General features: G+C 38.5%; 1 protein-coding gene across 1 annotated transcript; it reads left to right on the forward strand.

Annotated features, from left to right (window-relative positions):
- The first annotated feature begins 284 nt into the window (after positions 1 to 284).
- On the forward strand, positions 285 to 2,608 carry LOC127626706 (galanin receptor 2a). Its single transcript, XM_052102678.1, has 2 exons — positions 285 to 631; positions 1,867 to 2,608. Exons 1-2 carry the CDS (start codon positions 285 to 287, stop codon positions 2,606 to 2,608), a joined length of 1,089 nt encoding a protein of 362 aa, XP_051958638.1.
- Positions 2,609 to 17,265: the final 14,657 nt, after the last annotated feature.

Raw genomic sequence — 17,265 nt, forward strand, 5'->3', positions numbered from 1 at the left:
GTTTTTGAATTAGAGGATTAGGGGAGGAGGATGCTGGTGATGGGAGTGATGCGTCTGAATTACCATCCGATGTTCAGCACATCCCACCTCATCTAGATTATACGTGCATCCAAAGCATCTTTACAGTCTACGATGCGTTTCTTTCTTACGTTGTGTTTATCGGGTATTAATAGCCTTAGACTTTGAGCAGAAAGGACGACGTGAAAGTTCCTCATTCGAGTTCATATGGATACCATGCATTGTTAAAGCCTTTTTGGACATTTCAGTGGTCAAAAGTGTCTACGATGAACGCATCTCAACAGATTCATTTCTCATCCAACTGGAAAGTTGAGTCTGTAATAATATCGGTCATATTCTCAGTTATTTTTTTGGTTGGCACCGTGGGAAACTGTCTTGTGCTCGCCGTTCTCGTTCGAAACGGGCAGATGAACACAAAGACAACCAACCTGTTCATCCTGAACCTCGGGCTGGCGGACCTCTGCTTCATCGTCTTCTGCGTGCCTCTTCAAGCTACAATCTACACCATGGACGAGTGGGTCTTTGGACCCTTTGTGTGCAAAGCTGTGCACTTTATCATCTACCTGACCATGTATGCGAGTATTTTTACGCTGGCTGCTGTGTCTCTGGACAGGTGCGTCCTCGTCATGTTGCGCACAATCAGCGTGCGCTTTTACACCCAAATTCAATTTTCAGACCTTTTAATGAATAAACGCACAACTGATTGAGTAATTACTGGTTATAATATTGAGCAACTTTACCAAAAAGCATTGATAAGAAAGAAACGCTCCCATAACGGTTTCTTTAGCATAACAAATACACTTATATTTTCTGCTCATGTCATGTTCATTTTTCACTTTTGGGGATGATTTTGAAAACAATACTTTGCAGGGCAGAATCCATATTAGGGCAGTTTTTTTAAAATTATTTCATTACATAAGAACAATCATAACATTTTCTGTTTTAAAAATTGTTGATATGTATTATAAAGGAAATTTCTCTCAGATTAATACAATTATTAAATGCATTGTAAAAAGTTAAATTGTGCTAATTTGAGTTTAGAGGAGATATTTACAGCTAATTACTTTCATTATAACCTAATGCAGTCAGGTTGATTCAATAAATTAAATATTATTTTTGAATTGAATAAAACTAGTAAATTTAGATATTACAGTTTTTTATTTAGATAAACACATTTATAGTTTATCTGGGAAAAAAAATTACAGTGTGAGATTAATATCTGTTTTTATCATTAATGTGATGAACCTAGGAGAGTAGAATGTTTTTATTACATTAGTGATATTTGTATTATTATTACGGAGTAATATACACATTTATTGATTTTATTCAAATCTAAAATATAATTTAACATCACAGAATCAACTTGAAAACTTTAGGTTAAACCACCAAAACTAATTTTCATGGTTAAATTTGTCAGAAATATCTCTTTAAGAAAACAATTGCCGATTAGTTTTTACAATGAAGTCTTAAATAAAATGCACTTTTCCTATATTTGTTCAGGCATGTCAAATGCCTCTGCAATATGCAAAAATAAAAAGCAACACAATAAACATTATACATTCTTCCGTCATTTTAACATTTCAGCATTTGGGCACTTGCAGCCTCTAATCACACTCTATTGCACATATAGGGTCCAATATAGAATGCCAATACCCTTGTGTCAACTCAATATTGGTGAATTAGAGGCTAGAATTTGATTGCATTTATATATATATATATATATATATATATATATATATATATATATATATATATATATATATATATATATAAATGCAATGTAGTATACTGTGTGTGTATGTGTATATATAAAACTGTATATTAATTGTTTTGCACTCTTCTCAAAAGATATATCGCCATTCGGTACCCCCTGCGCTCAAGGGAGATGAGAACTCCACGTAATGCTCTGACCTCCATTAGTTTGGTGTGGGCTTTATCCCTGTTCTTCTCCAGTCCATACCTAAGCTACTACCAGCAGATGGATCTGGATGGGGCCACCCTTTGCATTCCAGCCTGGAACATCGAATATCGCAGAGCCATGGACGTATGCACCTTCATATTCGGCTATCTCATCCCAGTCCTCATTCTTGGCATCACATACGCCCGCACCATCCGTTACCTGTGGACCTCTGTGGAGCCCATGCAGAACATGTCTGAATCCCGCAAGGCCAAGCGCAAGGTGACCAAGATGATAATTATCGTGGCTGTTCTCTTCTGTTTATGTTGGCTGCCGCATCACCTGGTCATCTTGTGCATGTGGTTCGGCCACTTCCCTCTTAACCACACCACCTACGTCCTTCGCATTCTCTCTCACACGGTGGCCTACACCAACTCCTGCCTGAACCCCATTGTTTACGCCCTGGTGTCTAAGCACTTCCGCAAGGGCTTCAAGAAGGTGTTTGGCTGTGCCTTCCATAACCGAGTTGTAAACCGGGTCCACACTGTGCAGCCGGCGCAGACGGAGAGCCTGGTGGAAGCTGCCTCAAGCGAAGGCTCCAATCCTTGTGAGGGGTCAACCCGGGGTCGGCTCTGGAGCAAAAGTGGGAAGAAAATGATGACGAGTGCCTTCATGACATTTAATGTTACATAAAACACTCACACTTTTACGCACTGTCAAATCAGTGTTCACAAATGTATTAATCTGTTCCGTTCTGGTTGCTTTTAAAAGCATTTAACAATGTGGTTATGTAAGAAAAGCTGTCATGTTGGCATGGGTTGTTAAATAGAGAGGAAGCAGAGCTTATTGTGTCTTTGATGAGGACAGTGACTGATGTTTAAAATTATGTCTTACATCTGTGTTTTGTCAGTGTTGACAGCTTTCATCACTGTGCATCTGTTCCTGCTCAGCTTCTGTTCGGACGCTCTTGCTTACTGCTCCGCGCTTTTGCTCTATCGCTTTTATATTTTCATATTTTATCTCCTTTTATCAACTAATTTTAACTAATTGTAACTTAAACAAATCAGCACAGTGCTCAAAAGCTTGGATTACTAAAAAAAAAAAAAAAAAAAAAAGCAGAATTCTTTTATCCGACCAGCCTCCCACTGAAAGTTTTCATTCCAGGGAAGGGAAAACACAACTGCTTACATTCAAAAGGATAAGAGAAAATGCCTCTTCTGGAATCTACTTGCTGCACTAACTGCCACAGACTTTTACAAAGGATTGCAGTTCTTGAAACAAAGTTATTTACAGGACCACCAAACCAGACGGAACACACAACAGAGCTTCGTCATGGACGCCCTCAGCATACAGCCGGTGAGTCCCATGAATCTAGTGCTCCTCGACAGGCCATACTGAGTGTAGAGAAACAAACCGATCGACTTACAAATCGATGGCAAAAACAGGGAGCGAGACCAAAAGGCACTCGAGACATCAGATTGTCACGAGCATCTCATATTGCCGCAGTAGCATCCTCTACCCCAGATACGGCTCTGACAAGGAATGCAAACACTGGTTTCCTACCACCGCCTATACATCTTGAGAACAGATTTGAAGTATTAATGAATGAGGAATCCCCAAATGTGATGAATGTGATCGAACACAGACTGAATCAGCCAGTAGCTAACACTGATGTGAACTGGTGCTCAAGGTCGAGCAGACAGCGGCATTCAGCTCAGAGCGCAGCCGGGCCCAGGACTCTGATAGTGGGTGACTCCATAATCAGAAACATTAGCAGCAGGGATACAACTACATGCTGCCTTCCACAAGCAACAACCTCAGATGTAAACAGGGAACTTCAGAACATTCTGATGAAACATAAGACTGCAAATCGACTCATCATTCATGTGGGGAAGAATGATATTCATAAAGAGCAGTCAGAACTCCTTAAAAGGATTTCAATGAACTTTTTGAAACACTTAAAAGACTGAAAGTTCAAACATTCATCAGTGGACCACTTCCAGCAAGAGGAACAAACAGGTTTTCACGGTTGCTTGGGCTTAATACATGGCTGCAAAAACCTGCAATATAAAAGGAGTGAACTTCATTGACAACTTCAATCTTTTCTGGAGTCAGAGGCAACTGTTTCGACAGGATGGCCACCACCCAAACAAACTTGGTTCAAGAGTGCTAAAGGACAATATCTACTTCTCCCTCAATCATCCTTCTGCAGTGTGTGCCAATCCACTCAATCTGAATGGCACACACACACACCTGGACACAGTATGAATGACCACAGGACTTCACTTCAGCACCTGAATGGACATGCAGTTGACAAATCACACAAGGACAATGATAACACCACTCAGCCACAACAATTTCTGCTCATGGACACAATCTCATCTGAGCCCTGCCCACAAAGTTCACCACAGACAGACTGTGACATATTAGAACTGCTCCAAGATTCAGCACCCAAGGACGACTTTCTGGAAAACATCCAGGGAAACCAGGACAGCATATTACAGCCCCTCTCACCAGACACGTTATCCCTCTCTCCAGCATCTCCACATCTGTGTTTCTCAGAGAAAATGGAAGAACTGGTGTATGCTGGAACCAAACTATCCCACTCTTTTGCTGCAAGCCCCCAGATAGCAAGCAAAAAAACGTCAGGCCCCTCAAGCACCTGCGGGCCCAGCTCGCCCTCCCCCTCCTCCTGTGAGAGCTCTTCGACCTCTGCCACAACGCCAGGGCTCACACCCTCCTCCATCTGCTCGAGGTGAACCAAAAACAACTGATACCAGCTCTCAGTGATATGTGTTGGGTCCCCGCTATGATAACAGTAACGTTCTCAAATGTTTACAAAACAAGCGGGAACCCAGTGTGCCTGTATCAATCTCTATTGCTGTTCGATTACATCATAGAAAGTCTAAGGCCTTCAAAAGCCGTACAGCAAACCCATCTAATCTGGTGCCTATTACACGCCAAACTAAGATTGCTGTGGGGACAAAAACTGTTAAGTTAGCACTTTTAAACATCCGGCTCACTTAAAAATAAATCACTTCTAGTCAATGACTTAATTATCACATACAACCTGGATTTTATGTTTCTAAATGAAACTTGGCTAGAAGACAGCTGTAGTGCAACAGTCCTTAATGAAACATCCCTCCTAACTTTACTTATTTGAGTGTCTGCAGAGAAGGTAGACGAGGTGGGGGTTTAGCTGCTCTTTTTAAAGATGTCTATCAATGTAAGCAAATATCATTTGGGAATTACCTGTCTTTCGAATATCTGGGTAGTGTGTTAAAAGGTGCTCCACGCATTTTACTTATCATTATTTACAGGCCTCCAAAATACTCTCCAGCCTTCGCTGAGGACTTTACAGAACTGTTATCAACAATTACCTCAGAGTTTGACTGTTTTGCCATTGCTGGAGACTTTAACATTCACATAGATAATGCAGAAAACAATATGACAAAAGAAATCATAACTGTTTTAAAAACTTTTGATCTGACTCAGCATGTACATGGACCCACACACAATCATGGACACACTCTAGATTTACTTATCAGTAAGGGTCTAAACATTTCATCGATTGTTATTAAGGATGTAGCACTGTCCGATCATTTCTGTGTTTTCTTTGATATATTGATCTCTCCTGCCATTGAAGCTAGATCTGTGTCTGTCAAGAAGAGATGCTTAAATGAGAACACTAGTGTACTATTTATGAAGGCTATATCTTTAACACCAAGTATATCTGCTGACTCTGTTGATTTTCTCCTTGATTCTTTTAACTCAAAAGTTAAAAGTGTAATTGATGATATTGCTCCTGTGAAAGTCAGGAAGAAGAGTGGCAGACAAATAGCACCTTGGAGAAACTCAACAGCAGTGCAAAATATGAAAAGACAATGCAGAAAAGCAGAGCGCATGTGGCGGAAGACAAAACTTGTAGTCCATTATAACATCTACAAAGACAGCATCCATGCTTTTAATATGGAACTAGGCAAAGCTAGACAGACTTTCTTCTCGAATATTATAAACAGCAACTTAAACAACACACGCACTCTTTTTGCGACTGTAGAGAGTCTGACAAACGCCCCAAGCCAGATTCCCAGTGAATTGCTCTCAGACAGCAAGTGCAATGAGTTTGCTTCTTTCTTCTCTGAAAAAATCAATAATATCAGAATGGTGATCAGCACATCCTTGAGTTGTGCTGGGGTCAAACAAATCAAACCACAACCTGAGAAAGTAGTTACTATGTCTGATTTCAAAGAAATTGATGGCAAAATTTTGGAAGAAACCGTACAGCACCTTAAAACATCAACCTGCGCCCTTGATGCACTTCCCACATCTTTTTTCAAAAGTGTGTTCAACTGTTTAGAAGCAGATCTCCTAGAAGAGATAAACTCTTCACTTCTCTCTCGGAGTTTTCCAAACTCCCTGAAAACTGCAGTTGTCAAGCCCCTCTTGAAAAAGAGCAATCTGGATAAGACCATATTAAGCAACTATAGACCGATCTCAAATCTTCCTTTCATAGGCAAGATCATTGAAAAAGTTGTCTTCAATCAGCTGAACAAATTCTTGAACTCAAATGGATACTTTGACAATTTTCAATCTGGTTTCCGATAGCATCACAGCACAGAGACAAGCTCATAAAGATAATAAGCGATATTCAGCTTAAATACTGATACAGGCAAATTATCAGTACTGGTACTACTCGACCTCAGTGCTGCATTTGACACTGTTGATCACAACATACTTCTTGACAGGCTGGAAAACTGGGTGGGGCTTTCTGGGATGGTCCTAAAATGGTTCAGGTCATAATTAGAAGGGAGAGGTTATTATGTGAGTATAGGAGACCATAAGTCTGAGTGGAAGTCCATGACATGCGGAGTCCCTCAAGGCTCAATTCTTGCGCCACTCCTGTTCAACCTGTATATGCTCCCAATGAGCCAAATAATGAGAAAGAACCAAATTGCTTACCACAGCTATGCAGACGACACACAGATCTACTTAGCCCTATCACCTAACGATTACAGCCCCATTGACTCCCTGTGCCAATGCATTGATGAAGTTAACAGTTGAATGTGCCAAAACTTTCTTCAGTTAAACAAAGACAAAACTGAAGTCATTGTGTTTGGAAACAAAGATGACGTTCTCAAGGTGAAAGCATACCTTGACGCTAGGGGTCAAACAACTAAAAATCAAGTCAGGAATCTTGGTGTGTCTCTACAGTCAGACCTTAGTTTCAGTAGTCATGTCAAAGCAATAACTAAATCAGCATACTATCATCTGAAAAATATTGCAAGAATTAGATGCTTTGTTTCCAGTCAAGACCTAGAGAAACTTGTGCATGCTTTCATCACCAGCAGGGTGGATTATTGTAATGGACTCCTCACTGGCCTTCCCAAAAGACCATAAGACAGTTGCAGCTCATACAGAACGCTGCTGCCAGGATTCTGAGCAGAACCAGAAAATATGAACATATCACACCAGTCCTCAGGTCTTTACACTGGCTCCCAGTTACATTTAGGATTGATTTTAAAGTATTATTACTGGTATATAAATCACTCAATGGGCTAGGACCTCAATATATTGCAGATATGCTCACTGAATATAAACCCAACAGATCACTCAGATCATTAGGATCACATCAGCTAGAAATACCAAGGGTTCACTCTAAGCAAGGAGAGTCTGCTTTTAGCTTTTATGCCAGCCGCAGCTGGAACCAGCTTCCAGAAGAGATCAGATGTGCTCCTACAGTAGTCACATTCAAATCCAGACTCAAAACACATCTGTTTAGCTGTGCATTTACTGAATGAGCACTGTGCCACTGTGTGTCCGACTGTTTGTACTGTATTTTATTTTATTCTAAACTGTTTCAATTATTCTTATTCTTTTATTCTTATTTTAATCTCTTCTATGTAAAGCACTTTGAATTACCATTGTGTATGAAATGTGCTATATAAATAAACTTGCCTTGCCTTGCCTTGCCTTGCCTTGCCTTGCGGTGGTGACTGTGTGTTTTGTGACTGTGTAGACCACTGTGAAACACAGTAAGGGTTTCCGGAGGTATGATGAGATTCAATTATCAATGGACTGTGCCGGCATCAAGTTGTTTTGTCCACATGTTCATACCACTGAACGTACATAACAATTTGATCAAGCAAATATTTGAGTTATTAGATGATATATTTAATGCAAATTTTGTTTTTTTAGAATTTATGTCATCTGAAATGTTTTCTGCCTTTCTCAGTTCCATTAAGGTTAGTGCTATAATAAAGGAGCTGTTGATGTGTATAGGCAGTGTCCCGAACAGTTTGTTTCTGTTCACAAGCATTCATGGACTACAGCTAAAAAGAAAAGCTGATTTTGCAACATTAGAAAAGGCACATTTTATTTATACATCTTTGTGTCTAATTTCTGTAAAATCATATTTCTATAAAGCATGAAAACCTAATTTTAAAGGTGATGCTTTAAATGTCTAAATTTACTCTTATGCGTGAATATGTTGACAGTGGGAACCAAATCTATTTCTGTAGAATTTTAAGTTCTATTGCAAGTAAATTTGGCATTTAATCACAGGCAGGATATTAATTATAGATATCTACAATTCCTTTTGTTTTCGCGATAGGTAAAATGCTAATTATTGATAACAGCAATGGAATTACTATAGTGAACATGCTTATTTTTCATATTAGTAATGACGTTTGACATAGTAAATATTCTTGATATAAAAAATGACTTAATTAGTCAGAAAAATACCCATTCTAGATATAAAAAATAGAATTTATACTACTAAAACACATAATTATTAATTATTAAAACTGCATTTTCACCAGTAAAAAATCTGTCATTCTATCCTGTTCTAAACACAGTTACAGATTTCTATAATTCATTTCTTATTAGTTTGATATTCCAATTTCCCATCTCAGTAATGTACTTCTTACTAGTAAAAATTATCATTTTTGATATCAATAATTACATGGTTACTAGTGCTAATACTCATTCCTGATACAAACAATTTCATTACAACTAGAATTTTTAAGAAAAGGAGGAAATAATCGAAATACATTTTTGTGGTAATCAACATTATGCCACAAATGCTTTCGACTGAGTGTAACTTGTATTGAACCCAGAACATTACAATAATAAGAACAGACTAATATATATATATTTTATATATATATATATATATATATATATATATATATATATATATATATATATATATCAATAATTAAATTAAACTAGTAAAAACTAAATTACAAATCTCAAAAATTAACATTTTGACTAGTTGTAATTCAATTGTTGAGACAAGGAATGTACATTTGCACTACAATGTAATTATGTATACATGTTTGTTTTTATATATATTTTTAATAGAGAGTAGTACATTGCTGATATGTGATATTTGAACTACTGTAGTAAGAATTTCATTACAGATATCTGCAATTGTGTTTTAAACAGGATTGACTGACAGATCATTGTAAAATTTTACTAGAGAATATTTTGTTACAGTTATCAAAAATTAAGGTTTTACTAGTTGAAAGTTTTTGAGTTTCGAGAATGGCTATTTCCTTGAGTAATGACATCATTTGTATGTGAATCATTAACATTTTTACTAAGCCAACCCAATTACTGAAATAAAAAATGAGCATTTTTATCAATAATTCATATGCTGGTATCAATTACAACTATCATACTATCAACTATCTATCATTCATACCCTGCACATTATTAAATGTCACAGGGGCTTGTGATATATGTTCAACTACAATGCTTTAAAATAAAACATCAAGCCAGTTGTGGAATAAATAAACTATTCTATACAAAAGGCATAACAAAACCAATGAAAAAGAAGTGCTGTTCTTTGTGCTTAAACATGGTTATTTTATGTATGAATGCACCCTAATTTCTAAGCAATAGATTGTAAACACATCTCCCTATCCTCTGATGAATCATTACTCAAGCTGTTATGAAACCGATCTGTCCAAGTACATCCACATATCTTCATTCTCCCTGGAGAAGCTGCCAATTGCCTGTTTCTACGGTGTGTCTACTTCAGACTCAGCTGTTGCTTAGACAATTTGTAGGTAATATGTGCTCGCTGATTTGCTACATCAGTGGAAAAAGCCCCGTGTTGCAGCCTCATTTAACAGTTGAGTTTATTGTACAGTTCATCACTATTTAACCAGTATTGTGCTTATTTTATACTTCCCATGACGCAACTTATTTGTTGAAAAAGGTGAAAGAGAATCTATCTAAAGTATCTACAGTGTTTACATGGACCTCTCTTTTTTTAAAAATGTTAATTTTAGTGGTTTGATTTACATCTTTTTGCAGAACATAATTGTGCAGGTGACTTGGCACCAAACCCTAGCTCTTGAAAAGCCACTCTACATATACTAATTGACATATGCACCAAGGACATCTCTAGGTCTGCACTTATATAGTGTTTTTCAAAGCGCTTTACACTGTGACTCATTCACCCATTCACACACACAGTCACACACCAATGACGGCAGAGATGCCATGCAAGGTGCTAGCCTGCCATTGGGAGCAACTTGGGGTTTAGTGTCTTGCCCAAGGACACTTCGGCATGTGGAGTAAAGTGGGCTAGAAATCGAACCGCCAACCCTGCGATTAGTGGCCAACCCGCTCTACCACCTGAGCCACAGCCGCCCCAAAAGCAATACGTGTGGCCCTCTACTGAGATAATGTGCCTTTGATTAAACTTCCCATGTGTCCTGTTGAACCAGTCACTAATTTATATCTTCATCGGGAGCCAATCATTGATCTTAGCTTTTGACAGAGCGACTTGGAAAATCAAGGATATGCTTTGAGGCTCTGAGGAACAAATCAAGGGAATGATTCCACTTAAGAAATAGAGAGGATAATGGTTGTTTACATTAAAGGATTTTTTTATTTACTCATTATTTACTCGCCCTCATGTCATTTGAAACCTATATGACTTTCACAAAGGGAGAACATTTTAAGAATTATTCTATGCTTTTTTTTATTGTTTTATTTTTTTTATGAAATTACAATAGTTGCAATACATGGGGAGTGAAGAAAAAATATAAAACCCTCATAAAAGTAATCCACATGACTCATGCAGAATAATATAAGTCTTCTTACAAATCTTGACATCTGCCCTATAGTGCTACAGTTCATGCTGCATTCGTGAGATGTCTGTTTTATTTGCAAATCATTCTTTTGAGTCTGATCTTTTCAATGAATTGGTTTATCCACTTCACAAAACCAGTCTAAATGATTCATTCACAAATCAGACTGATCTGGTCACAGAGAACTGCATTTGAAGATCATCTATAAATAGCGACTTATATTTCAGTCTGTTCTGCACTCAAAACTATCATACAGCTTCAGAAGTCCTGGAATATAGTGCACAAGTCATACAAAGTACTTTTATGGTGTTTTGCATTTTTTTAAGCTTTAAAGCCTCCGTACATTCATTGTAAGTGCATGAAGAAAAAAAACTGTGATTTTCCATGAAAGAAATTCATATGGGTTTGGCAAAGTTTAAAAGTTATTTTTGGATATAAAAAAAATAGTATTTGGTGAACTATTTCTTTCATAAAAATGTAAAATCTGTACCAGGATAAAGTTTAAAATAAGAATCCAAACATAAGTCACATGAGACAACAGTGAGAATATGCAGCTTGGTAGAATCTGCAATGGGGGAAGGTGAAGAAAAAATAAAATGACTATAGCAGTCTAATTAAAGGAATAGTTCACCTAAAAATTGAAAATCTCTCATAATTTACTCCCTCATGCCATCCCAGATGTGTATGACTTTTTTCTGAGAAAGAAAGTCATACACATCTTGGAAGGATACACATCTGGGATGGCATGACACCTTCTGAAATGCTTCACAAATTGCTCTATAAAACACATTGTGTATGTTTCTTTTACATCATGAGTTATATATATATATATATATTAGAGAGAGGGGGGGGGAGGGGGGGGGGGATTTTTAATTATATTTTGTGCTTGACTTTTTCTAACATAGTTTAACAGAAATGTTTCAAAATATGAAGCTGATCCACAGTGAAAAAATTGGCAACTGCTCCAACGGAATTGCACTAATGCATTTTCTCAATGGGAATTTGTAGATAGATAGTGGCATCAATTATATTATTGCATTTATTGTTTTTTAAAAACAAATTTACCATAATTTAATTGCATATATGCAAAAATAACACTATTATGTATTTCATCCTTTCAGACACCAATTTGGCTAAATTAGCTACAGACTTTAGGGAATCTTGCAGAGCACTTACTGAGCACAAGCTTGTCCCGAATAAATTATTTAATCAATTACAATAATGACAATTTTGCATGTGCACAATAAAACATTTTCCTCTTTGCTTGTGCATTGTGGGATTTAAATGTATCCAAGGCTGGAGTGTTTTGACTAAGTTAACCAAAATTCGTTCAGATCTTTTTAATGATTCATTCAGTGACCATTTGTGGTGATGCCAGAAGGTGGTGACAAATGATTGTCTTGTGTGAAATTAGTTAGTCACTGAATCAACGATCAAAAGAAAATGTTATCCCTTTAAACTTTGTATGTCTACAGACCTACAAAGAGATTTTAGTTGAGGTTTTAACCATTATAATAACAAAACAAATCTATCATTTCCATACAGTTTGTGAGCTGCTGAGCATGACATTTATCAAAAGACAACAATAATAGTCTTGTAATAATTATGAGTTTCAATAACATCCATACGTTTTCATGTGTAAAATAGCATGTCTATGTATCTACTGACTTCAGTAAAATGCATAAGTGTTGTAAGAACACAGTAGATCTATCTTTTATCCTACAATTTGTCAACAGGACATCAACATAGAGGTAAAAAACAGGAGCTGATGACTCCAGCCAGGTCTCCAAAGCAACCAAATAATGTCGCTATAATGGGGGATGTTTGTCATGCATGGGGCCTGAGAGAACGAGGGAGGAATGTGACAGGGCGGAGGCGGGGCCGGGTCGTGATGCTGCACATCCGGTCCATTATCAGGCTAATTAAGCCTCCGAGAGGGATAAAGGCCGACTGCGGATGGTGGTGCGACAGAGAGAGAGATCGTTTACGGGCAGCTGACCGTCATGTGTGTGTTTTTGTCTTTTGTTTCAGTTTTTCATTAAACTATTATTTATATTGTCAAGCTGGTTCTCGCCTCATCCTTGCCCGTCTAAATCCCTTTACAGAAATCTGCTCACATTGCTAACAAAACAACCTGGATATCTATGTTCACTCCACCTGGTACTGCACACCCATTAAAACATTTTTTGAAAGAAATGACTGAATCACTATCCCTCTTCCTAGGCTGCCACATCCCAGTATCCCCCACACTCTAGTTATTAGGAGATATATCAACAATCAGTCTGAACAAAACAAAGAGTAGATTATTCCTTGTGGATCTAACTATTGCAAGAAAACTATCTTCATGAACTGTTGTTTTTGGAATTGTTGTTGATGTTGCTGTAAAAAAACAAAACATGGATAAATGAGCTTTGTTGAAAGTAACTTTGTAGAAATTAATGGAGCCGCATGATTAAACTGTCTGACTGATAAGGGTTGTTTTGGCTCATTAAACTCACCTGTGATTGGCTGTATGGTCGCTCAATCAGCCCAAAGTAACAGAATGCAAAGAATACTGTATACAATCCACCATTTTCACTTGGTATGGGTTTAGCTTGGAAAAGTGTGGGGGACAAAAATCACCTTTTTAAAGAGTGAGGAGGACATGCCCCCCACATCCCCCATGGCTGCTATTCCCTTGAGTCCAGCCAAAGTTCACCAATTAAACCTATCTGTTCTCTCTTGCCACTCAGGGGCATGCAATGTCTCCTCTGATGTTGATACAACAGGTACCGGCTGTCTCTTTCTCTCACTAACAATGTTACAGCAGCCCACCTCACACCTCCCAGTATACCAACTTTTTTCCTATTGCACTCTTCATCTTCCCACCTGTCAAAAGAGGAAAGAAAAGATCCAGCCTAATGAAAGCTGTTGATGTTGCCTTCATGGATGTAATCAAGTTTGGTTAGTCTGCCAGCTAAAAGTATTGCACTGAGCTGGGTGCCTCAGAGTCTAATACTGTCAAACAGTGAACAGCGGCCATATTGAATTTGATACATTTTAGTTAAAGCAACCTGCCTCTTACAGAGTTAGTTGCTATAGAGATCTTGCTGCATCCTGCATGAGTTTCATCATTGTGGACATCACACTGGGACATAACGGTTGGGGAAGGTCCTTTACCTCATGCTTCTAATCAGTGCTGATGGAAGAGTCTCTAAGTTAAAGCATGCTCTGAGAATTGAACAGAAATTTTACCTCGCAGCAGACTTGTGCTTCCAGAGTAGTTGTTTAAATTAGGATGTACAACTACAAATTAAGATATCAACAATAAGACAAAGTTAATCTTAAATATGTTTAAGGGCCAACATCTCACTAAAGTAACTATCAATATTTTAAATAAGAAAGAACGAAAGAAAGAAAGAAAGAAACAAACACACATGATGTAACACGTATTATTGCAAATGTTCAGCTGCCCAATTGCTTATTTAAATTTATACCAAGGGTCTGTTGAATTCTTGATTCTGATTGGCTGATGGATGTTCTAAGGTGTGAAATTATTTTTCAAGTAAATGCACTGCTATGAAGTTGTTCCAGGTCTTGACCGCATAACGGTTTCACATCACTTCACCAAATTATTTCAGTTATTTAAAAAAATAACCAATTAAAACAAAGGCATTGGTTAATTACATCAGATAAGAATGACAAACAATGTCTATAAATTCCAAAATGTATTTCAATTTCGATTAAAAAGCGTCCTTGGGCTCTCTCTCTTCGCTCTCGTCTCACACACACCATACATGCTACCACAGCAAAATAACCACTTAAACCAATACATTGGTTAAAGTAAATTGGTTAAGAATGTCAAAAAATGTTTATAATATCCTACATTTATTTGAATTTCAGTTGAAAAGCGCCCTTGTGCTCCTCGTCTCTCCCGCACTTACACACGCACACACACACTACCTTGTAACTCCAATGCCAAAAAGCGTTGAGAAAATAACGTTTATGCGTGGTTTTTGAAAAAAACTAAAATTTAAATTCTTGAAATAAGGCCATATAGCACATACTAAACATTTGTCCACAAAGAACTGGATCTTGTAGCCTAGAGGTTTTGCTACAATGATGTGAAAACCATCCTGATCACTCATATACAAAATAATATAGTAATTTAACTTTTGTAAGACAATTTTAGTGTTAGAATGGTCATATGCAAGGAGGCGTGATCTATAATGAATATGGATGTATTTCACACCTGAGGAGACAAAAGACCCTCCCCTGGGCTTATCAATGAGGGATAGAGAATGAATGTGAGGAGACTTAATAATCCAAATCAAGTTTTAAGTTAAAAGAAGTAATCTGACTATACATTTTCTTTACTTAAAGACTTTACTTAATTTTAGACCTACACTACCTTTTAAAAGAAGTCTCTTCTGCTCACCAAGGCTGCATTTATTTGATCCAAAATACAGTAAAAACATTGTTTGAACTCTTTTTACAATTTAAAAGAACAGTTTTCTATTTGAATATATTGTAAAATGCAATTTGTGATCAAAGCTGAATTTTCAGCATCATTACTGCAGTCTTCAGTGTCACATGATCCTTCAGAAATCATTATAATATACTGATTTTCTAATATGGGCATATTTAAAGTGCATTTTACTAATTTAATCTGAACAGATATTTGCAAACACAAGCATTGATGATAATGAGGCAGCATAAACACTAGATAAAATATATTCTAAACATTCATATAATTTTACATCATATTACATATCATATTTATATCATACATATAGCATACAATTTAAATACCTGCTTTAGCCGAAACAACATTTACATGTTGCCACTGAGCAAAACTACTGCAACACCAGACGAGAACTTCTGGCAGCTGTCGAGTTTACCTCTCATTTCCGGCAGTATCTGCTAGGGAGATCATTCATCACACCCCGACTCCAACACTGTTGTGCGGGCCACTCTGACAATGTGTACCTGGGGCTGATGGTTTTGGTTAAAACGAGGTACCTTTTCCCCAAAGAGGGTTATCTCACGGTTACCATAGTCCAGTTGGGCACTTGTCTGATGTAGGAAAGGGTGCCCCAGGATAACCTCGGTGTTCTCTGCTGTGTCAGCCATAATAAAGTTCACATTGGTAGCCCTGCTCTCGACTTGTACTGGTAAGTTAACCTCCCCCAGAACTGCCAGCCCACTAGGCCCGATGCCCTGCAGGACCTGTGCGACAGATGGCCCTATTGGGGGTCTGGACTCTGCAGGAATAGAGCTAAAGAGATGGAGGGGCAACACATTCCTCCGCGCACCAGAATCAAGCAGAGCACACATTTCCAGTCCATATATCAATATTTTAACACACATGTCGACTCCCTGACTCGCAGTACAGGTGACCACTTTACCTGTGTCGGCTGCTGTGTTCTTGTTGACTGTCCGGCCTTGCTGTCTGGGTCGTCGGGGGGAAGGGCAGTTCCTCTGGATATGCCCTAGACCGGAGCAGTTGTGGCATTGAACATCCCCCATTGGCATTTTGACATTTGTGTCTCTCTTCTGGCGCCACTGCTGATTAAATCCTGGAGCCCTCTCTGGCGAGTTGATGGACCAAACCTCTACCCCCACTGGCTCCACAAAAGCTGGCCTGCTGTTATTTTCACGTACTACAGTGGCCCTGGCTCTCTGATTTACAAGACCGCGTTGGCCAGGCTGCATGAACTGTGTGACTGTTCTGGCGGCCCTCTTGGTGGTCTCGTAGCTGTGTGCGATGTCATATGCTCTGGATAGGGTGCGCGGCTGCTTTTCCAGTAATTTCTGCACCACCTCGGCGTCGGCCAGGGCGTTGGTGAAAACCTCCACACTAATGGCATCCTGCTCCAGCTCGGTACGGTCAGCATACACAATGGACACTTTCTCGTAGATGTCATCCCTTAATAGGTGCAGGGCTTCGTTCTGCCCCCTAACCCTCTGCCTCAGTTCAATGCCGATGGCTGCCGCACGGTCGGACCGAGGCCCGTAGGCGGTCTCTATTTCAGCCACAATCCACCGGTAGCTCCAGCGGTCAGACCTGGGGTTTTTATGGACGATAGCTCCAGCCGCGCCAGTCAGGCTGAATCTCAGTTGAATCGCCCTTGTCGTTTCCGACCAATGGTTTGCCCTTGCACAGCTTTCGAACCGGTGAATAAAGTCTTTCCAGGAGCCCGTTCCATCAAAATGACCTGGCTTTAATATTGGAATTCTCTCTTGATATTCATAATGTTCATCGTC

The sequence above is a fragment of the Xyrauchen texanus genome, chromosome 33 (genome assembly GCF_025860055.1).
Source record: "Xyrauchen texanus isolate HMW12.3.18 chromosome 33, RBS_HiC_50CHRs, whole genome shotgun sequence".
Taxonomy (NCBI): domain Eukaryota; kingdom Metazoa; phylum Chordata; class Actinopteri; order Cypriniformes; family Catostomidae; genus Xyrauchen; species Xyrauchen texanus.